At 43.4% G+C, this 24,002-nt stretch overlaps 1 protein-coding gene across 1 annotated transcript in view; it reads right to left on the reverse strand.

Annotated features, from left to right (window-relative positions):
- Positions 1 to 11,415: 11,415 nt before the first annotated feature.
- LOC114636084 (F-box/WD repeat-containing protein 15-like) overlaps positions 11,416 to 24,002 on the reverse strand; it is a 39,086-nt gene continuing 26,499 nt past the window's right edge. Inside the window, exons 2-8 of the mRNA XM_028784374.1 lie at positions 23,590 to 23,708; positions 17,529 to 17,738; positions 15,891 to 16,049; positions 14,808 to 15,018; positions 12,928 to 13,106; positions 12,515 to 12,639; positions 11,416 to 11,524 (exon numbers count right to left, since the gene is read on the reverse strand). Coding sequence (XP_028640207.1) covers positions 11,416 to 11,524; positions 12,515 to 12,639; positions 12,928 to 13,106; positions 14,808 to 15,018; positions 15,891 to 16,049; positions 17,529 to 17,738; positions 23,590 to 23,708 — 1,112 coding nt within the window. The remainder of the gene's footprint in view (positions 11,525 to 12,514; positions 12,640 to 12,927; positions 13,107 to 14,807; positions 15,019 to 15,890; positions 16,050 to 17,528; positions 17,739 to 23,589; positions 23,709 to 24,002) is intronic.

A 24,002-nucleotide genomic window follows, 5' to 3' on the forward strand; every position in this document is an offset into this window, starting at 1 on the left:
TGAAGGCTGGATGCCCCAGGGGGTGGGAATTTTGAGGGTGGGGAGGTGGGAATGGGGAGATAGGTGGGGGCACATCCGCAGAGAAGCAGGAGGAGGGGTGATTATATAGGGGGGTTACTGGGGGGGGAATGGAGTAAGAGGATAACATGAAATGTAAATAAAACATCCAAAAAAAAAGTAAATGCTTTAATAAGGCAATTATACAAGCTCCAGACTTGGCTGCGCTGAATTAGACCCTGTCTCAAAACCTCCTCCCCAAAAGATGAATAGCTAGCTTTGACTCTGGATAAAATAATTAACTACATATGCATAGGTGGTAATGTCTATGGTGTGCAAGTATCTGAAGCTATCCTAAACATAACTGCTGGGCAGGATACAGTAGCTCATGCCTGTAATCCCAGCACTTGGGAGGCAGAAGCAGGACAGAATATTAGCTACACAGTGAGGCAGGAGCTACAGAGTGAGACTTCCTCTCAAAAACCTGAAACCAGAAAGATGGCTCATCAGATGGGGGGCTTCCTGCTCTTCCAGAGGACACAAGTTCAGTTCCTCGCCCCAGTTCCTAGCTCACAAGCACCTGTGACTACAGCTCCAGGTGTCTTCTTTTGGCCCTTATGGATACCCATAAACATGAGACAGATGGACACATAAAAGTAAAATCAATTCTTGTTGTTCTTGTTTTGTTCTTTTGAGAGAGGGTTTCTCTGTGTGGCCCTGGCTGCCTTAGAACTAGTTCTGTAGACCAGGCTGGCCTGCAACACACATAAAACCACCTGCTTAAAAAAAAACCCTACAACAAAATAAATCAATCATTACATCAGTCCGGCAGGGCTCTGTGCTTAGAAAGTAGAGGCAGGAGGATCATTTCAAGGATAGCCTCAGCATCTAACCCAGCCACAGGAAACCCTGTTTTAAAAAACAAACGAACAAACAAATTAAGTATGCCCTATTTGATAGCAAACAGCAAATGATAGCAAACTTGGAAAAAGGAGTTAGATTTGCAAGTGGCAGTGGACAATATATTCCATGCCCAGAAAGCTGAAATGTAAACTCACCGAAGGAGGAACCATGGGATTCATAAGTTGAACTGTATTTCTTTCCTTTTTTTTTTTTTAGATGAAGTCTCAGTATGGAATAAGTAGACTTGAAACTTGCTATGTAGACCAGGCTGGCTGCCCTCAAACTCCCAAATATCTACCTACCTCTTCCTTGAGTGCTGAGACCAGAGGCATGCACCACCACAGCCCTGACTTGTATTTAGTTTTTGAACTTCAAAGCTCACTGCTTTCTGTGCCAGGTACTGTCCTGAGAAGGCTGGCCAGCACAGCCTCCTGTCAGTCTTCCTATTTCTTCACCAGCTAAAGACTTCCAGTCAGCCAGTTTCTGGGAGCAATAGTGGGAGTCACAGCAGGTAACATGCATAACCAATTTATAATTTTTGAGAATCAAAGAGTGTTTTATTATTCATTTTTATTCAGGGAAAGGCATGGGCAGAAATTATCCAGACAGATCATTTTCCAGCACAGGAGAATACACTGCACCACAGCTCTCTCAGTCCTGCAAGTGAGCTCTTGCTGCCAACTCTCTGGCTTTCATTTTGGGAATTTCATTGGTTACTATTAACTCAACAGTGATGCATTCCCAAAGTTTAAGAGTGTGTCAGTGCTTATCCGGGGTTCTGTCCCTTTCTGCTTCTCACTATCTGGTGACTTTCAGGTCCCTCCACAGAACTGACTGCAACTTTAAAACATCTATTGAAAAACTCTTAGCACTCATTCCGTCATTTCACAAATATTATTAACCTTTTCTGGTATCTTTCCTAATTTTCTTTAAAGATAATTTTCTTTCTTTTGTTATTAAACAATGAGATATATAGAGCTTTAACAATCTATACAAAGGTCACAGCTGGGCACACTGGCACATTCCTTATTTAGCCAGAAGCAACAGGTCTGAAAGATCAGGAGCTGTGTCTGCATCCTTGTCATCAGCTCCAGATAGCTGGGCCTTCCCTGTGAGGCCCCTGTCTCCAGTTCTTTCCCTCTGTGTTGGCTGTGACCTACTCACTCAACAGTATGTGGGGACTGAAAACAGTTTTCAGCCTCTTCTTCTCTGTTACAAAGGGGCTTCAGAACACTAAGGGTCTTCCTCAGAAGGAAGTTCCATAAAAATGCAACAACAACAGCAACAACAACAAAAGGACTTTGAATGTGGCTGCCATGGAGTCTGCTGCAGCCAGGCTCTCCTTACTCCAGATGACATCTTACTGTGAGCACTGTCTCTTGTCCTCACTGCCAATGGGATTTCGGACCCCTTTCTCCCTTTTGGAGGGACTGAGGGGTGGGGACCCAGTTGTCACCACTCCTGAAGTTGTTCTCCAGTGACAGCTCTGCTTTGCAGTGTCAGCAGGCACTCTCCCTAACAAAGCCACTGCTCTGTAGAGAACACCATGCTGTTAGAACTTCATTGTTCACAGGCTCCCAGCAGGAAATGGTTACTTACAGAGTGGAGTTTATAGATCCATTTGGGGAGGAGGAGGTAGCTGTCTCCTGTGTGCCTCTCAGGGCTTTGCTACTGGTTACAATCAGCCAATGCTGGACACTAGCAACAGTCTTCCCCATTCTTTAGAATTCCTCTTCCCTAAAGTCACATGCCATTCATTTTAACCAACATGGAATCAATAAAGAAGCTGGGCTGATCCTCTAGGAACCTACTCTGCACACATCCTTTTAAAGCACCATTGAGATTAGAAAAACAAAAAAGCTGTTTGGTGTGTTGTTGCTTTTACAGATCACTATAGAGAGCATGTCTAAAGCCCCAGAGAGCATAAAACATAGACCCGTGCTCACACACAGAGCTGACCTTAAAGAATTTGATGAGATAAATTGCTGGGGAGACATTGGACAAAGATCTGGAGATTGGATGCTTGCCTGTAATCCCACACTAAAGCGAGACTGCCAGTCTGAACAACAAAGTGAATTCCAGGTTAGCCTAGGCTAGAGTGAGATCCTGTCTCAAAGTAAACAAACGAACAAAAGATACAGTAGTGGCTTGGGTGTGATTTGGGGCACATATAAAGGGGTAATGACCATGAAGAATAGCAAAATCAGGCTAAAGTGCCTGGTGTGAGCTACTGAATCCAGGTTATGCTGTCCCGTGAAAGTATTCCCAAGAATACTGGCCTGTTCGCTGTTCTGTGGCTGGAACAGACAGGATGACCAAGGCAACTCTTAGAAAACATTTAACTGGACTTGCTTTCAGATCAGTTCATTTTCATCATGGTGGGAAGCATGGTGGTGTGCAGGAAGACAGGGTCCTGGAGAAGTAGCTTTTGAAACCCCCAAACCCATTCCTTTCTTCCAACAAGGCCACACCTCTTCATCTTTCTCAAGAAATGCTGCTCACTGATGACTGAGCATTCAAATATATGAGCCTAGGGGGTCATTCCTATTCAAACCACTGTAAGAGGACCCCAGACTTAGTAGGCCCTGAGACATTAGCACAACTGAGTCCATGATGGCAGTACCATTCAGGCTGCAAAACTGAGCACACAGACAGCACCACCTGCCAATCCAGAGTTCTTGGAAAATGTCTAAATGTACTAACCTTGCTTCTTAGCTTCTGTGGTTTGCTCTTTTTTTGTTGTTTGTTTGGTTTTTTTTTTTTCGAGATAGGATTTCTCTGTGTAGTCTTGGCAGCCTGGCACTCACTCTGTAGACCAGGCTGGCCTTCAACTCAGAAATCTGACTGCCTCTGCCTCCCAAGTGCTGGGATTTCTGTGGTTTGCTCTTATGTATGGGTTAAAAAAATGACTGAAGAGAACAACGTGTGACTCAAGTCTGATGCAGGAACACTGATTCTGCAGAAAGATATCATAGAAGGAATTTCTCCCCGGGAGAACGGAGGGATGGGGAGGACAGGAAAGGCTACTTTTCTCTACACTATCAGGCCAGGGGAGACAGAGAAGCTGCTCTCCTCCCACAGAAGGCTGATAACTTTCAGTGACATTGTCTTTAACACTGAGCTGAGGCTCCTTCAGTCAGGAGTGTCTTCCACAGCTGAAATAGAATAAAGCTGGAGGACAAATAACTGCTTCCTTCCTCAGATCTGTCACCATGAAAGTGACCTTCTCAGCTGCCATCCTTGTTCTAGCCAGCTCAGTGTGCACTTCCTTTCCAGTGGGTGAGATACAACTTCTTGCTCTATCCACATTTTCTGCAACATATCTATTCTATGGGGATATTAGAAGTGTAAATGCCATTAGATTCATTCATTCATTCATTCATTCATTCATTCATTCACTCATGGTGCTGGAGATGGAGTACCTTGTGCATACTGACTAAGCATTGTACCATTTAGCTGTATTCCCAGTCACCATTTAGATTTATTTGATCCTTAATTCCTCATTTTACAAATGAAGCAGAAATCCAGAGAAAGCAAAGATTCCTACAGTGTCACTGGCATCAAAACTGGGAGTTGGATCCCAGCCTTTCAAATCCAGGGCCACTGGTTTTCCAAATACTAGCTTATCAAGAGGACACTCGCCAGGGCAGCACTCATGTCCACAGTTCATATCTGTACATATCTCAAGCCCCAAGAGAACATCAGTAGGCTCTGGAGAAGGAGACCCTATTCTTCTCGATAGACGGTGTTGAACAAATGCAGCATCCACTGTTAACTGTGGAGGCTCTGGGGGGCCCACACATTCTTTCCCATTTAGACTTTTTTTTTTTCATCATTTTCCACATTACTGGCAGCTGTCTGTGTGGCCCATTTGCCGGATATGTTGTCTGAAATGGAACATTGGTTATCAATTAAAATTATTTTTCTCAAGCATGAGAGAATGTTTGCTTAGTAACAGCTTAAATTACTGTAAGACATTATCCATATTGCTCCCAAGGACTTTAATACCATGCTGGTTTTCCCAGGGCTCAGCACCTGCTGATTATATATCCAAGAAATATACACTGTGTGCTCCAAACTAGGCTAGGTTTCTTGAATGGCAGGAATGTCCCTAGAGTCACAGTAGGACACACCAGTGGAGGAAGATACAGTGATAGTATGACCTATGCCAAGAATTAATAAATATTTTCATAAATGACTCATAGATGTCTGGCATGGTGGTCCACACCTTTAATGCCAATAATTGGGAGGTAGAGGCAGATCTGTGAGTTTAAGCTTGAGACCAACTTGGTCTACAGAGTGAGTTCCAGGCCAGCAGAGATATGTAGAGAGACCCTGTTGTTCAATGATTTGAAGTATATGACTCAACTATAATTAATTACATATGATTCTTCTATAATTCCTTACATGTAGACTAGTGAAACTCAACATTCTTTTAGATGTCTATATTTATTGCAGATAATTTGTTACCTAATATATATTTTCTTAACCAACTAATACAATACAAGTGACATGGATGGTTGAGGGTAGCTCAGGAAAGTACTTGCCTAGCCTGCACAAAGCCCTGGGCTCCATCCCTAGTGCCACATAACTGGACATAGGGACTCAAATGTTCAAGGTCACCCTGGACTTATATAGAGATCCCAAAGCCAGCCTATACTACACAAACCCTAAAGAACGAAGGGTGGTAGGGCCTGCTGTCTAGCAGAAGAATCAGGACTAGTTGTCAGGGTAGAGAAGAAAAGGGAGAATATGTGGATGGTACAGGGAGGAATACTGTCAAAGAACTTTCCTTTAAGGCTTATGTGCACACATGTTTTGCTAGCTTGGACATATGTGGACCATGTTTGTGAACTGGCACTGTTTGTTCACTGCCTTCAAATGCAAGAAAAATGCCCTGGTGTGACATGCGTGTAATCGTCTCGCCAGCAAGAACGCACGCAGACACATCAGGATCCTTCTGCAGGAACACGTTTATTCCAAAAAACAAAATGGTGGAAGACCCCCAGGCCCGGGAAAGCACTGCTTATATACCCTTAGAGCGGTGTATTCACCTCTGATTGGCTGCTTACTCATTGTGCGCCAAAACGCCGTGGGATGGGCTTTAACTTTGGCGGGCTTTTACCATGGCACATGCGCAATTTACTTGTTTACTAGGAAGAAGTACGGATGCCAGTGCCATCTTGGAATGGCGAATTCTGCCAGCGCAAACACGGCTTCCTACACCCTGGAGTTATGGGTGGTTGTGAGCCATTGTGTGGGTGCTGGGAACTGAACACTGGTCTTCCTCAAGAACCATAAGTGCTCTTAACTGCTGAGCCACCTCTGCAGCTTCAAAAAATAGTTCACACTTATGTAAAAATGTCTTTAAGAAAGGCAATACCACATAAAATGATATATACCAATTTTAAAATAAGAATTTTAAAATGACAAAAGTTAATCTATGAGTTTCCTAAGTTTTTTCTCCATGAAGTGGATGGAGCAGATCTCCAGTTCACTCCTGACTGACTGTTCCTATAGAGATCAGCTTATGCTAAGAAGGAAACCCTGGGCTCTAATGATGGGATGGGATGCTCCTGAATGAGCAGGGCCCTTCACTTACCCTTTTCCTTGGGGTCATAGGCAGGACAGTAACTCTTCTTTGTATGCTTCTGTATTCCAGACTTCTTCCTTCCTTTGGGCTTTCACATGACCGAGGAACTTCTACAGAACACAAAGTTGAGCTCCACTTCCTAGGCTCCAAGAACAGTAGCAGAAAGAGGGGGGTGGGAGGAGCCTTTCTCCCAGTCCTTCTGTGAGGTAGGCAGCAGGATTGGCTTGCTTGGGAACATCATATTCATAAGAGAGTCCAAGTGGGATCTGGAGAGATGGCTCAGCAGTTAATAGCACTAACTGTTCTTTGAGAGGTCCTGAGTTCAATTCCCAGCAACCACATGGTGCCTCACAACCATCTGTAATGGGATCTGATGCATGCTTCTGGTGTGTCTCCAAAAAACCAAAAAGAGTATACTCATATACATAAAAAATGAATAAATATTAAAGAGAGACAGAGAGAGACACACAGAGAGAGACAGAGAGACAGAGAGAGCCAGCCTGCCTCCCAGGTTTTTCTGTGAGGTAGGGAGCAGGAGTGCCTTGCTTGGGAATATCATGATCATAAGAGAGTCTGAGTGGGTGCCAGAGAGATGGTTCAGTGGTTAAGATCACTGACTGCTCTTCGAGAGGTCCTGAGTTCAATTCCCAGAAACTACATAGTGGTTCACAACAATCTGTAATGGGATCTGATGCCCTCTTCTGGTGTGTCTGAAAAAAACAGGAGTATACTCACATACGTAAAATAAATAAATATGAGAGAGAGGTGGAGAGAAAGAGAGGAAGAGAGAGAGGGGGAAGAGAGAGAGAGAGAAAGGGAGAGGGGCTTATTTGGTTGCCCCTTGGAGCTCTTCAACACATTACTCAAGTCTACAAGCTACCTGTGAGATCCACCAATAAATTCATGAGGAGGTTATGGCTCAAATTCATGTTGGTCCCATGTTGCTGTGAACATAATTTCCACAGTGATAACCAGGATATTTATACATCATCTCACACCCAAACCCCATGATGCATTCTGCCAACCCTTCCTCTTAACTGTGATGTGGTAAATTTAAGTGTACTGCTATTTAAGACAGTACAGATTGTCAATCACTCACCAATGCTTATAATAAATTCCAATTTTTGCGAGATATGATGTCTCATGGTAGTTCTAGTACTGGGGAGACACAGGTAGAAAGTTCTATGTGAGTCTAAAACCAGCCTAGTCTACATAGTAAGTTCCAGGCCAGCTGGGGCTACATAGAGAGACTCTGTCTCAAATTAATAAATAAATAAATAGATAAAAAAATACATAAATAATTCAAGTATCAAACAACCATAGAAAATCAAAGTAGAGAGGTAGAGAGGCAGGTGGATCTCGGAATTTGAGGCCAGCCTGGTCTACAGAGGTCCAGGACAGCCAGAGCTACACAGAGAAAAACAGTAGAAAAGGTCTGGGCTGTCATGGGACATGGGGGTAGTGTGGGACTTGCATTAGTTGTCTTCCGACTTCTGCATGTGTGTTGTACGTCCCCGTCTACTCCAAATAAGTGTAGTAATTGATGTTTAAAATGTAGAGCAAAAGAGGGAAACGTGAACACGGATCTCAGGCCTCTATGCACACATTTATACAGGAGTGTACTCAGATCTACAATTAAACCACTTAATATTTTTAAAAAATTAATTTCATAAAAATAAATAAAAGTAAATAAAAAGTTAAATTTATGGGTACATGGTTTTGAGTTTTTTAAAATCAAAACATGTGTGTGTTGTCTAGATATATGTATGTGCAAGCCTTGTACCAGAGGGACCAGAAGAGGGTGTTGGATCTCTTACAACTAGAGTTACAGATGGTTGTGAACTGCCCTGTGAGGAACAGTTTGAAGCCCCAGTATATTCTGGGGAACTGAGGAAATGGGAGGTCTCCTCATCCCTCCTTTAATTAGTCAGCTACAACTGCCTGATACCCATTAGTGTTGTTCCTGTGTGGAATATTAGCCACACAAGGAAGAGGAAGGTTTGACTCATTGCCACTGAAAGGTGCCTACTGACAGGGCTTCTGTGACTGAGGCAAAATGTGGATCAGGCCTGGACTAGTGAGGACAGACAAGATGTGGACTGCATAGCCACACTAGTCTACATAGAAGCTAAGATCACCCTACACTCGCACACAAGTGTGTGTCCGTGCGTGTGCATGTGGTGAGAGTGTGCAAGTGCTCATACCCACACCAGAACATGCAGGAGGAGCTCCGAGACCAACTTGAGGAATTAGATCTCTTTCTGCTGTGTGGGTTCCAGAGATTGAACATGCCGTCCATCACGCTTGCCTTAAAAGCTTTCTCACCCACTGAGCCATCTGGTTGGCCCAGCTTTTATTTTTAAAACCATGCCTCAAAATTATCTTTTTCATAAAACCTTCCTCAAATTGATCTATGAGACCTCAGATCATGCTAGGACATCAGCTGACAGGAAGCCCAGTGCCAAGAGTGGGCAGTGCTACCATTTGGACCTTCGAGAAAGTAATTTCTGTTTTTGTTCTATCTCAGAGCCAACCATCACCATCATCCTTCTCCAATGGACATAGTCCTTCCATTTATCTCCAAGATAAACTTTTCTGAGGGTCTGGGGTCTGATTTCTAATACTGTCTCCAATTTTGTAGAAACAATGAATATCATTATGAAATTCCTTAACATTCTATGAAAATATTCTGTTTTGCCTGCTTTTTCAGTTGGTAATATTTTCATTCCCCAACTCAAAAAATTCTCTTTTTGGCCATATAGCCTCATTTTCTTACTTGAGAAAGGGTTTTTGTTATACAGTCTAAGCTACCTTGGATTCCCTGTGATCAGGCTCAGCTTCCTGAGTACTGGGACTCCAGGTACACAACACTCTTACAAGCCTTGGAGCTTGTTTCTATGTATGTACACATGCACATATGAACATATGTAAGTATGTACATATGTCTGTATGTCTTGCCTGAATGTGTACCAGAAGCATGTAGTATCCTCAGAGGGTAGTAGAAGGCACTGGAACCCCTGGAACTGGATTGTCAGTTGTGAACTACCTTGTCAATGCTGGGAATTGAACCTAGGTCCTCTGGAAGACCAGCTATGGTCTGAATTGCCAAGCCTTGTCTCTAGTCCCTTGGTTTTATTTCAAGAGGTGGTGTCTTGTAACCCAGGTTAGCCTTGAGCTCACCCTATGGCTGACGATTCTTTTGCTTTTGCCTCTCAAGTGGTTCAACAATGGGGATTCTTTCTTTGCATGTTTCTGTGTGCTATGAATGTGTGTGCATATGTGGTAATCTGAATGGGAATGCTTCCCTCCCTCACCCACGTAAGCTTGGCCTCCAGATGGTTGAACTATTTTGGAAGGATTATGAGGTGAGGCTCTGTTGGAGGGGTTGTGTCACTGTGGACAGGCTTGGAGGTGTAAAAAGACTTGTCTATCCCATGATTCCTTGTTGCTTCCTATTTGCAGACCAAGATGTGCACACTCCACTGTTTCTGCCTCCATGGCTTTGCTCCACCCTATTGACTCTAATCCTTTTAAACCATGTAGCAGAATTTTCCCTGTCCAATCACTTTAAATATCAGTACAACAAAAAGCCTGTGATTGGACAGGAAAAGGGAGGTGGAGCGAAGGGTTTCAGAGATGAGGACAGAGAAGGAAAATGGAGGATAAACAAGAGGCTGTATATTCTACATGGCTTTAAATAGCCACAGATAGCTACACTATAGGGATACAATAATTGGGATAACTTGTCTGATCTAGGTGGGCAGCTTGTATCATCATCAATTGGCTCTGAAAGTATTGTTTGGTCATCTTATGAATTTAGAATTTATTGACATATAAATCTGATTGATTAACTATAAGCCTCAAGAGTTTTGAATTACTGGGTTAAGAGGATTTGTTACCACTAGCCATAGGGGATGGATGGCAGAGAAGGAGTTAGTGGCTCTCAGGCAAGTGAACCACAGCTGAGAAACCACCTTATTGGAGCTAGCATTGGAGGTGGTGAGCCTGGCACTCCCAGGGCATAGAATATCTGGAAAGAGCAGAGGATGTTTCCAACTTTTTAAATACTAACTGCAACAAAACCATAAGCACAATTAAACTTGAATTTTCCATTTTAAGGTTTTTCAAGACAGGGTTCTCTGTGTACATATACATACACAGCTCTGATTGTAATGAAATTTACTCTGTAAACCAGGTTGGCCGTGATTTGATTGACTCTGTTTCCCAAGTGCTGGGATTAAAGGTATACACTGGCATCACCTGGCTTTTATTATTTTTTCTTTTATTTTTTTTTAAAAGTTTTTTATGTGTGTTGCTGTTTTGCCTTTATAGACAGTAGTTAGCTGCTGTAGGTGTGGTAGCAATTGAACCCAGGTCTGCTGGAAGAACAATCAGTGGTCTTCACTGCTGAGCCATCTCTCCAGCCAATATTCTCTTGATTTAAAAAAAAAATGTTTTGAGAAAAAAAAAAACATGTCAAAAACTCAAAATAGACCACAGAGGAGAGGTATATGAGAAGGCTTAAATGAGGAAAGAGGAAAGGATAATAATTATAGTCTCAAAAAAGGTCTTTAAAAATTTGCCACATGGCATTTGCAGTGATAAGCTGCCCACATGGTCTGGTCATCTGATTCAACCCTATAGCAGTGAAGTGACAGATGTCACAAATTGTTTATACAACTAGCCATGTTTCAAAGATAAGTTCTCATAATGTAGCCCTGGTTGGCCTAGAACTAGCTCTGTAGACCAGGCTGTCCTCAGAACTTAGATCTTCCACCAGCCTCTGCCTCCCCAGTGTCAGGATTAAAGGTGTGCACCGCCACATTTGGTCAATTCACTTTTTAGCAACACTGAAATCACCAGCCTGGGCTTGCAGATAGACTTTTATTACCATTGAGGAAGAGGACACATAATCTACTCAGTCATGAAGAACCGATGCTCAAGGTGTATGCCATCAGAAAGTTGGGGATGTGACCATTAATCATCAGTCGAATTATGCTCACATCGTCACATGATGTTTCCTCATAAATGCTGCCAAAGGAAAAACAAGATGTCAGTACTCAAATGGGATTCAAATGGGAGTGGGGCTTATCAACTGATAATTAGACTGTCTTTCCATCACAGTCCTGAATTTGTTTAAAACTTTTCAATACATCTGTGTCATGTGTGTATGTGTATGTATATGTATGTACACTTGTGTGTGTGTATACCTGAGTGTGTATGTACCTATGTGAGCATGCCTTTGTTTATGTGTGACTGTACACCTGTGTGTGTGCTTGTGTATCTATGTGTGTGTGTTTGTGTGTGTGTCCCCGTGCATGCGTGTGCTCATATGCATGGAGCAGGTAGACAATAACTTATGGAATCAGTTCTCTCCTTTCACCAAGCAGGTTCCAGAGACTGAACTTGTCAGGCTTGGTGACTTTTACCTAAACTGCTGAACCAGCTCAGGTTAATTTTGAGTAACTGCTCACACTGGCAAAGGAAGACTCTCATTCATAGCATGAGGTCCAATCCCAGTCTTCTGCCATAGACCTCTGCCCCACTTCTCAATTCTCAGTCATTCAGTAGATTACCTAGCTTAAGAACAAGGAGAGAAGCCGGGTGTGAGGCCGCATAGCTATAAGTCACTTCAACTTAGGAGGCTGAGGCCAGAGAATTGACAGAGCTTGAGGTTAGTCTAAAATATTACATATACACAGTAAAATGTCCGTTCTGTATGATGGAGATTATTAATATAGTCATATCTTTTTATAGAAAGCGCATTTCTCTTTTAAAAATACATTTTTATATAGAACTTTTTAATATGTTTAACTTAACTCTAAATGCATTGGTGTGAAGGTGTGAGTCAGACCTCCTGGAACTGGAGTTACAGACACTTGTGAGCTGCCATGTGGATGCTGGAGATTGAACCCAAGTCCTCTGGAAGAGCAGCCAGTGGTCTTAACTGCTGAGCCATCACTCCAGCCCCAGAAATGTTTAAAAATTAATGTCCAGTTTGAGTTAAGAAGCAGAGCTTACCATGGCACTGCCCATCGTCTCCTGTTTGGCAGCCGATAACACCTCCTGAGCAGCAGGCTTCTCTCCTCCCATGTGTACACCTCAAAGGAGCCGACAATAAAGGTGACGATGACATAAACGGGATCCTTCAAAGAACACCCAAATGTGAGTAGGCTGGAGTCAATGTCAGATCAAAAGACAGGGAGAGGGGCTAGGAGACAGTCCATCAGGAAAAGGCACTTGCTGAGCAAGCCTGGTGCTCTGACCATGTGAAGGTGGAAAGAGAGAGACTAACTCCAGGAAGTCGGCCTCTGGTCTCTGCAAGTGCTCACGCACGTGCCAATTCACACACACACCCCCCAATAGTGTGAAGTTTTAAAAATATAAATCTATTTTTATTAAACCCCACTGGAGGAAAACCATTCCAAACGTACCACCCATAGACTCAAAATCTCCTCTGTGTAGTACTGAAATCTCTGCAGATGGCAGCCCTCCATGCTAAAGAGCAAGAGAGAGGATAGAGTTGAACAGACAATCACGTTCTTATTACTGACTCCCATCCATTCTGGGCTGTCTTCAAAATCTTGGAACTCAAAACTTGCTACCAAATATCCTGTTCCAAACAAACACAAAATACACAGACAACTATTCAGTCATTTAAGTAAGAGCAAAATCTTAAGCAGTGAAGAGCTCTGACTTCTCTTCCAGAGATCCTGAGTTCAATCCCTAGTAACAACATGGTGGCTCACAAACATCTGCAATGGGGATCTGATGCCTTCTTCTGGTGTGTGAGACAATGTACTCATACTAAATAAATAAACAAACAAATAAATATTTTTTAAAATGTAAGAGCAAAATTCCTTATGCTTAGTGAAAAGCATATCCCTACTTCCCTGGCGTGCTAACCTGATAGAGACAATGAAAACATTCCATTTGTCTGACAAGTCCATATCCTGACAAGTCCATGTCATTGGCCACCAAAAGGCAGGCTATGACACATGGACAGTATGAACAGTCAATAGCTCAAAAATTGGAAGAGACAACTGTAGAAGAAAGGACAGTAGAACCCAGTCCCTAATACAGGACAGAAATGGAAACATGTCTGCCCAAGGAAACCATAGTTCACTAGTGTAGTGACCATCAAACAGGCACAGGTTCACATCTGGACAAGCAGCCTGCTGCTCCCTTTACAAAAACCAGCATCATCATATGGTGATCCACAATCCCAGCAGAGTCCAGTGGATCTCCAAATTCCAGGCCAGCCTGGTCTACAGGGCAAGTTCCAGGTTAGCCATGGCTACACAAAGAAACCCTGTCTTGAATGACTAATAATACAAAACAATGACAAGTATTATTTATGGATTATGAAGTGCACTTGTGGGAGACACGGGGGAAATCAGGATTTCTTTAAAACTGTCTTTACATTATTATGTTTGTGTGGGTGTTCATGCCACAAGCACTTATACTGGGGTCAGGGGACAACTTGAGGGATTTGGTTTCTCTCCTCCATCATGTGGTACTCCAGGAATTGAAGTAGGTTGTCAGGCTTGGTGGTTGAGTGTCTCTCTCCTTTAAGCCAGTGCTTCTCAACCTTCCTAATGCTTCCTATTGAACTTTACCACAGTTCACATGTGCCAATGTGCAGTCACCCCAGCCATAAAGTTACTTTCATTGATACTTCATAACAGTAATTTTACTACTGTTATAAATCATGATTTAATTTTTTTTTTTTTTTTTTTTGGTTTTTCGAGACAGCGTTTCTCTTTGTAGCCCTGGCTGTCCTGGAGCTCACTCTGTAGACCAGGCTAGCCTTGAACTCTCGAACTCAGAAATCCGCCTGCCTCTGCCTCCCAAGTGCTGGGATTAAAGGCCTGTGCCACCACCGACCTGTCTGTGATATAATTATTTTGAAGATAGAAATTTGCCATAGGGGTCATGACCCATGGTAGAGAATCACTGCCCTAAGCCATTTTGCCACCCATAATACAGTTCGTTATTGCTTGTCATTTGGGGTTTTTTGTTTTTGAGACAAGGTCTCACTATGTATCCCTGGATAAAATTACACTCACTGTATTGATCATGCCTTTTATTGTTATTTTTTAACTTTTTCAGTGTGTGTGTGTGTGTGTGTGTGTGTATGTTTGTGTGTACATGTCTGTGTGGCTGTATGTATGCATGGGCACAAGCTGAACCATCTTGTCAGCTCCATCTTTTTCTTTTGTGAGACAGCACCCTCTAGGAAGCTTTCCTGACCCAGTCTCCTGATTTTGGGCATGTGCCATCACGTCTGGCTTGAGAATTTTCTAAGCTTTACCTTTAACAATTATTTGATTCCCCATCTCTTCCAGCTTCATATCAAATGTGGCAAAATTTGTGACTTTTTTGGAACCACATCTGGCCATCAGGGTTATCCTGTCTTCCCTTCTTGGGGTCCAGAAGGCTCTTTGGCATAATGAGGATGAGAAACTGGTAGACACAGGGGCGGAGAATTCTGATGTCCTCAGTAAGCTGCTCAGTAAATACACCTGCAGAGAGGATTGCCCAGTGGAATCAGTGAAGAGTAACACCTCTGCAGCCTGCCACATGTGCACTCCAGACAAGGGGCTTTCAAAGGAAACCCAGGAGTGGCTGCATCTGTTCTTCACCCAGGACAGGGCGGAACACTCATTGCTCTCATTCAGGGTCAAAATAACTCAGTCTTCCTGTCCCTCTCATCATTGTCAGAGACAGAATGGAGTCCCTGACACAGGTCAAGGACGCCTTGGTCATCCTACTGCAATGGACTCATCAGGCCGAGATTGGTTAAATACATTTTTCCCTGTGCAGAGAACTAGTCCAGAGCTGTTCTGCAATTTTTTCTTAAAATGAGGAATTGAGACTGTCTTCTGTAACCCAGGTTGCTTTGAAAGTATGTCGACATATAAAGCCAAATAAAGATGCTTTGGCTTGAGAAGTACTTGGCCTCTGAGCAGACCATCTCTGTCACAGTACCTAAGAACCAGACATCAGAGGGCTGACAGTAAAGAGAGAATGCAGTATATAAAGCACTGGGTATGGTAGCATGTGAAATGTGAAATGTGTCATGGGGTGGGTAGGCGTGTCAGCCAGTGATAGAAAATTGCTTCCAGTTCAGGACCAGCAAAGGGTTATGGGGACTGTCATTTCACCTGCCTTTGTCCTTTGGTTGAGCCACATTTCAAGGACACTTCACAAACAGACACTTGCCATTGTGGTTGGTCAGGTGACTGCTTCCAAGCACATTATTATCTCCTGACTATAGGAATGGCTTTCCTTATGATAGGGTTAGGAGAGCAGGAGTGGTCTACCTGAACCTCCCTGAGGACTGGACCTTCCCACCATCTCCCACCTTCATCATGGAGTTGCAGAACAGACTTACCTTTGGCAGGATATGTGGGTGTTTCTTACTCAGAAAGACCCATTTCTTCTGAGGAGAGCAGTAGAGTTCTTCAATATCGAATGGGAATACACGGACTTTGGAAATGAGGTGTAAGTCAGGAATCTTAAAGATGTAGAGATGACCCTCAGTATCAGTTGCCTGAAATCAGAGTACCAGCGTACAGTCAATCAGAAAAGGTTAAGCATGGAAGGTACAGTGTTATCTGCTCTAAGATACACCACAGGGTCTTCAAGTCCAGTAACAAGGGATCCAAAGCTCTGAGCAACCTGCCTCACAGAGCATCTGGGATGATCCCTGGGAGTCGGGGATGACTCAGTGGGTAATTGGGCAGAGAGAGAGAGAGACAGAGAGAGAGACACAGAGAGAGACAGAGAGAGAGAGAGAAGAGAGAGAGCTAGAGGAGAGAAGACAGAAAGAAAGAGAGAGAGAGAGAGAGAGAGAGAGAGAGAGAGAGAGAGAGAGAGAATGAATCAGCCCCTTAGGCCTCCAATGGCTTTTCCTGTCCTCCAAGCTTCCATGTGATACATAGAGACACATGCAAGCAAAATATTCACACACAAAATAATTTTTTCTCTTTGGGTTTTTTCAGACAGGTTTTCAGGATTTCTCTGTGTAGCCCTGGCTATCCTGGACTCACTCTGTAGACCAGGCTGGCCTCAAACTCAAGAGATTCACCTGCCTGTATGACATGCACCACCATACCCAGCAGGATTTATTAAAGAATCTTTTGCAGTCCCAGGTAGTATATTAGCTTCAATCCCAACACTCAGAAGGCAGAGGCAGTCTGAGCTCAGTGAGTTAGACCACCCTAGTCTACACAGTGAGGTCTAGGCCAGCCAGGACTACATCATGAGATTCTGTCTCAAACACATGAGGTAGGGTTTGTGTAAACATTTTCAAAGCCCTAAAACCCTCTTCCCTAGGAATCACACGGACATCAGTGTTATCTTTTTTTTCTCAATATCTTTGACATTTCTCTCTCTATTGTCCCTACACAAATTCATGGATTCAGCAATAATAAACTTTTCAAAGACAAGAAGATGTAAAACCACTTAGAAAAATCGTGTGTATATGTGTGTGCATGTTATATGTATATTTATGTATGTGTATGTAGATTACATACCAGGACATACATGGAAAGCAGAGAAGGACGCCATGTATCCTGTTATCCTCTTCTCCTGATTTCCTGAGAGAGTCTCTTATTCAAACTGGACTCAGGCTGGCTTGGCTAGCAGCTGTCTAGTCCCAGTGACCCTTGTGTTTCCATCCCCTACACTACTGGGGTTACAGGCACCTTTAGCCACATCTCACTTTAGATGTGTCAGGGATTAGAATTAAGGTCTTCATGCTTGCACAGCAAACACTGCTACCCACTCAACCATCTCTGCCCAGATCCCAGGCAAGAATTTTAACATGATATTTTTAGGAGAATGGCTTAAAGAAATGTACATGAAGTAGGTCAAAGGCTAAGGGATGGCCATGCTTATGGTATACTGTGATTGACTCTCAGGGTTTGCAGAGACTCCAAGATGGCAAGCTAGGATTTGACAGTAATGGGACCTCAAATAGGGAAGTGTTTTGTTCTGTGTGACTATTCCAGATTTGAGGGTCACTTACCAAGACAATTGGGCCATCCTTTGTAAAGACAGCTTTCAGTGATTCACAGGGAAAGAGCAGCTTGTTAGTCGCCAGAGCATCCCTGTTGTGACAATCCCACAGTTTGATAGTTTGGTCTATATCTACAGTGACTGCAATGTGCATCTCAGGGAGGGTTGTCAACATCTTGATGTAGGTGGGCTGTTCTGGGCTTTCCCAGGTCATAACACCCTGGGGAACAAGAGCATCATCATGTCTGAGCACCTCCAGTTCAACTGCTTTCACCTACCAGCTTTATTTGGAAGCCTCATCCAGAATGCAAACCCTTCTTACAAGAAAAGAATATGAAAGTTCTAAGCATCTCTCACTGGAAATGGTAGCACATACCTAGCATCCCAGCCCAGGGAGGCAGAGGCAGAAAGGTCTCTAGAAGCTTCAGGCCAGTCTGATCTACAAAGTCAATTTGCAGGCCGCTTGGAACTACATTACAAGACTACCTCATAAAAAGGAAAAGAAACACAGGGATGGAGAGATGGCTCAGCATTTAAGACCACCAGCTGTTCTTAACCAAAGGACTTGGGTTCAATTCCTAGCACACACTTGGTAACTCACAACTGTCTGTAACTCCAGTTCCTGGGGACATGACACCCTCACACGGACATACATGCAGGCAGAATACCTATGTACATAAGAATAAAAAGAAACACAAAAAGAAAAACATCTAGATTATGTGGGGCAGGAGTAGACAGGAATACAGGACACATACATTGTGCTCAGAGGTAAGCACACATTCACTATTCAGACTAGAAAGAACATAGCTGTCAGGATGGCTCACCAGAGAAGGGCACTTGCCACTAAACCTGATGACAGGAGTTCAATCCTCAGGAATCACATGGAAGGGGAGAACTAACTCCCACAAACATGTGTGAAGAACAATCAGCCTGTGCTCAAAGCCATTTCACCTTTACTAACAGTGCAAGCAGAGAGCGTGTGCCTATTGTCACTTCTAGTGGGGCTAGATTTCTTGTTGCTGTGTTTGAGACAGGGTCACTCTATACCTCTGACCTTTCTGGAACACACTATGTAAAACAGGCTGCCTCCCGAGTGCTGGAGTTAAAGGACTGGGCTACCACTTCTGATAGTACCAGGTTTTAACACACATGAAACAAACCTATTTACAATGAATCAGTTCCAAAACTGGTTATTGTATCATCAATTCTTATACATTGCAAATGAGAAAAACAAGTTCTTCTCCATGTTTTTCTTTAGCTTAAAAAAATATATCACAGGACTAGAGAGATGGCTCAGTGGTTAAGAGAACCTTATCCCAGACAAGTAGAACCAGCCAACTTTAAAAATGGATTAATGTTCACTCCATTAGACTCTTTTACCTTTTAAAATAAAAAAAATTTTGAGAGAACGGAGGATAATGAAGAAACACATATGGGAGTATCCAGCATTCACCCAGTTCTCTACTACAATGGTTCAGCAGCTGGCTGTCTCACAAGTCAGAGTACACAAGAGAAAAATACTCTTGCATAAACCAGCAGGGACTGCTCAGTGGGAATCTAGTGTCATACCGCTGAGACAACCCATGAGTAATGTCCTCAAGAACCACAGGCATAGCCAGTCCTATGTTCCTTCCCATTGGTACTAGGGTCCCCACCATAACTCTCTCTGGGCATCATCTGGGCCCCTAGCACTCACAGCACCATAGAAAACAGAGATGCTCTACCTACACAGTGTGCTGCTGCCAGATCAAGCAACACTGCCACAGCTCTAGCCGTGTTTCCTCCCCTGAGACACACAGCCCAGGATGGTCTCAAGAAAACAATGCTCAGTGCAAGACACTTTGTTCTGTTTAGCTCCTAAGGCGAGGTACCCTAAACCCTAGTAGACACTATCAGAGAAAGAATCATGAGGAGAACAGTTGTGTCAATTGTTCCACACTCACCTGGAGAGAGTACAGCTCCATTGTGCTCCAGGGTCAAAGAGTGGGGACCCATTCTCCTAGGGCCACAGCCAATGAGAGGGCAGGGTGAGCTCTCCTGACTACCACAGGTAGTGAATTGAGGGAGAGCATCACCTCCCACATCCATGCCAGCAGATTGCCTCTAAGCATATCTGTAGTGTATTTCTCTAACCATCAGTGTAGAAGGACTCAGCCCACTGTAAGCAGTGCCATTGCCATCATCAGGGTGGAAAGACACAGCACACTGTAGGCAGTGCCACTGCCAGGCTGGTGGTCCTGGGTGGTATAAGAAAGCTACTGAGCAAGCTATGGAGAGCGAGACATAAAGAATGACCAATCCTCCATAGCCTCCACATCAGTTTCTGTCTGAGCCTCCTCATGGCCTCTGAGTTCTTTCCTCCTAGTTACTTTTGGTCATGGCCTTTTAACACAGCAAAAGAAAGCACGCTAACACACAAACATTTAGCCAAACTATATTATGTGGTAAATGTTAGTTCTCGAGACTCTCCAAATATCCAGAAATGAGATCAAACCACATTATGGGATTTCTGACAGTTTGATAAAAGCCATTGTTCCTCAGGAACTTCTGAAACAAGTTCCCATGTGCCAAAAGTATCTTTAGCCTTCTTTGTGCTACTGTTCTTAATTTACAATGTACTCTCTTTACTTACTAGATACATTCTTGAACAAATAAACACAGATTGTCTAACTCCAACATACTTAATAGATAGTGGCTCTCATTCCTGTCAGAAATCTGCTGAAGGTAATGTTAAATGTTACTATGGTAACTATGTTACTATGCTTTTCTAATGTTAAAGCTTACTATGATAGACAGAGACTATCAAATCCTGACAGTGAACCCCCAACTCCACAGATCTCTGAGTGACATGGGCACAGTGACAACAAGACTGCCTAGACTGTGATATGATAACCACTGAGAAACACCTCTCCATTGCCTTGCCCACTGCCAGGGCTTGGTCTAAACTGTGGACAGAGGATACTCAGAGAGTTACATGTCTCCTATTGCCTAAGAGAAGTGAGTCATTTCTCCCACGTTCCTCCCCCACAGGAAAAAGCTTCTCGTCTTCTAGGCCTGATGGCCAGACTACCTCTGCCTGAGACACAGGGGAATTGTCCACTGCAGGTCCCATGATTTGGATGTCTCTATTGTCTCCAAGGGAAAAAACCAAGCTGACAAGGTAGCTAGAGCTGTTTCACCCACCACAGGACATTCTTACACTCCTCCAAGCTCCTTACTTCCTTGACATCCCCCCTCATAAATAACACTAACCTCTCATTTCACCTTCTGCTTCAGACCCTGACCTCGGCCCACCAACTCCTTAATGTCATGCCACCTGAGCACTTTAAAGATTACTGGCATGTGTACTCCCTGAACTAACTCACAATTGCCACTTACAGCTTCTCCAGTGACCCTGCCAAGTAATCTTACTTCACCTTTCACCAGCTGCCCTGACTCTGGTGTTGCCACAACCCCATACCTCTTCTCTATCACTCTGAACTATAGACTAAAGGCGTTTCTCATGCTAATCTATAGAATCAACTATCATATTCACAAGGTCATATTTTCAAGTTTCCTCTTAAATGTCTTTTAAATGTAAGCTTAAAAAGTTTCTCATTGTGATAAATTTATATATATTCAATCTCCCAGATAGAAAAAAAAAAAAAACTCTTCTTGCTTCTTCTGCTCCATGAAAGGTTTTTGTCTTCCCTGAACTCATTTAAAGAGTGTTCATGCTGTTAACAGATTTATCTCTTTTGTAAACTTATGAGCTCCAGGAAACCCACTCAGATCCACCTCTCATGGACCAAACAGACTCCATCTAGATAAGTACACCTGCCAATCAATAGCCTAAGTTTCTACCTCTTACCTATTCCAGAGGATGGGATTCCTCTCCTGCTCCCTGGGATTGGGACTTCTCTCACCCCAACCAACAAGACCTAAGGGTTTCAAATGTATACCTAAGAAAATTTTTCTCTCAAAAGTACTTAACTTTATTCTCTACCTCTAATATATATACATGTTTCAGCATCTTGCCATGTCCAGGGACTTACTGAAAATCTGCATCCAGGACAGCGCCACAGAAGCAACCCGCAGATGGGCCAGCACCTGCTCTCACAGACACAGATGCTTCTACTGGACCTACTTCTTCCTATCCACAGATGGTCCCACAGAACCTGGATAGCAAGAAAACAGCCAATTCTCCCAAGACTGGACCAACATCCCCATCCCCATTTTCTTAGGTTTCCCAGAGACACAACACCTCAGAGTCAGCAGGAAATAGCTAAAGATCACGACGACCCTATCCCTGATTCACCTCCAACTCTTTCTAGTTTCTCCTTTTCAAAATTAAACCAAAAATGGAAGAATGTCAGCATGCTTTCTAAGCTCCAGCCTAGGCAACAGCCAGGTAGGCCTGGCTTGCTATAAAATGGAGGTAGTTGTCCCCTCCTTGCTCTGTCTGCCCCTTCTGTCTGACTCTTTTCTCTCCCTAACACCATTTTCTGTCTTTCCCCTCCTCTCCCCTTCCCACCTCTCTCTATGTGTTCTGACTGGCCTCTCTTCTACTCTCTTTCTCTCTTTCCATCTTTCTGTCTCTACTCCCTTCTCAACTCCCCTTCCTATGCCCTAAATAAACTCTATTCTATACTATACCCATTGTATGTTTGGTACCTTCAGGAAAGTGATGTCTCAACATGGGACGACAAGGCACCCCTCCCACCTCACAACACTTTCCTCTACAAAACATATCCTGGTCTTTTTAGAAACACAACACAGTCTACTTCTTTCTCTGTCTGCTCTGGACTCTTCTGGATCCCTCTGGCTGCTCTCTTATGTCTACAGTAAAAACCTTAATCATTATTATCATGGAGTAATCATGTCAGCAGTTTCTTTACTGCATCCCCTCAAACAGCTTTAAAAAAACTTCAAAGCATTTCCAGCAAAATCAGGAACAAGACAAGTATATCCATACTCTCTACTCTCCCTCAAAATGGTATTGTTTCAGCTAGAATAATCAAACAAGAGAAGCAAAAAAAGGGAAGAGAAGCCAGAGTTTCCTCATTTGCAGACACTGTGAGTCTATACTTAGAGACCCCAAGGCTCCCCAGGAACACTCCAGGAATTTGATAGGCTACGAAGTCAACTTGGAAAACAAACTAGTGCCCTTCCTATACAGCACTAAACAAAGTGAGAGAGGATCAGGGAAGCCATTCCATTCACAGCAGCCGTGAAACACCACCCTGAAAGGGCCTGGTGGATCTGGTACACACTTTTGATCCCAGAGGCAGAGGTTGGCAGATCTCAGAGTTTGTGGCCAGCTTATTCTACAGAGCAAGTTTCCCCCAAGGCTCTTTCACAGTGAAACCCTGCTCCAAACCAAAAATACAACAACAAACAAACCTTGGAGTAAGAGGCCAGAGTGATGGTTCAGCAGCTCAGAGCAGGTAATGCTCTTGCAGAGGACCCTAGGTGGGTTCCCAAAGCCTACACAACACCACAGTCTCTGTCCTAGGCCAGCAGGCACCAACCATAAACTAACACAGGCACACACATATAAAATAAAAAATATATCTGGCACCAACCATAAACTAACACAGGTACATACAAATATAAAATAAAAAACATTATCTTAAAAAGGAATACCTGGGAGTAAACCCAACCTAGTATGTGAACATTCTCTCTGATGAAAACTTTGAAACACTGACAGGCACTCCAGAGATGGCTTAGCAGAAGACCCAAGTCCAGAGACCACAGCTTACAACCATCTGCAACTATAGTTTTAAGGAACTTGACACTCTCTTGTGACCGCCACAGGCAACAGACACAGGTGCATCACACTTACATATATTCACAGAAAACACTCATATAAAATAATTAAATCTAAAAAAAAGTGCAAGAGGGGAAAAATCAGGTGTGTGGTGTAAATCTTTGACAGCAGCACATGGGGAGTCAAGGTAGGTGGGTCTACATGGGGACTTCTAGGACAGTCAAGTCTATACAGGAGATCCTGTCTCATTATCACCAACAACAAAAGTATGAAATCAGAATTCACATCCAGGTAACTTTTGCTACTCATCGGCCAGACTCACCTCATGAATATCCCAGGTGGAAATCTTGGCCTTGGAGCTCATCATACAGATAACAGATCTCTCTTCTCGGTGTTTTGTTAAGCCACGCCCTGAGAGATAACATGCAGATCCCCAAATTCCTGCAAGGAAACCACAACAATATTTGGACACGGAACAGTTGAGGGACAACTCAAACCAAGGAAGGTATGTTTCATTTTGCTCTACCTTGTAGAAGGATGGATAAAAGTTGTGGGAAGGATGAAGCAGAGGCAGTCAAGCACACTGCAGGTTGGTCCTTTGTTCAGATACAGTTACTCTTTAATGTGCTTCTATAGATACATAATGGGTACTGGGGGCTAGGGCTGGAACTCAGTGGGGAGAGTGCTCGGTTCTGTTCCTAGAGGCATATAAACCATAAACCAGTTCTCATTTGG

This window comes from Grammomys surdaster, unplaced genomic scaffold (assembly GCF_004785775.1).
Source record: "Grammomys surdaster isolate TR1022 unplaced genomic scaffold, NIH_TR_1.0 121858, whole genome shotgun sequence".
Lineage (NCBI taxonomy): Eukaryota > Metazoa > Chordata > Mammalia > Rodentia > Muridae > Grammomys > Grammomys surdaster.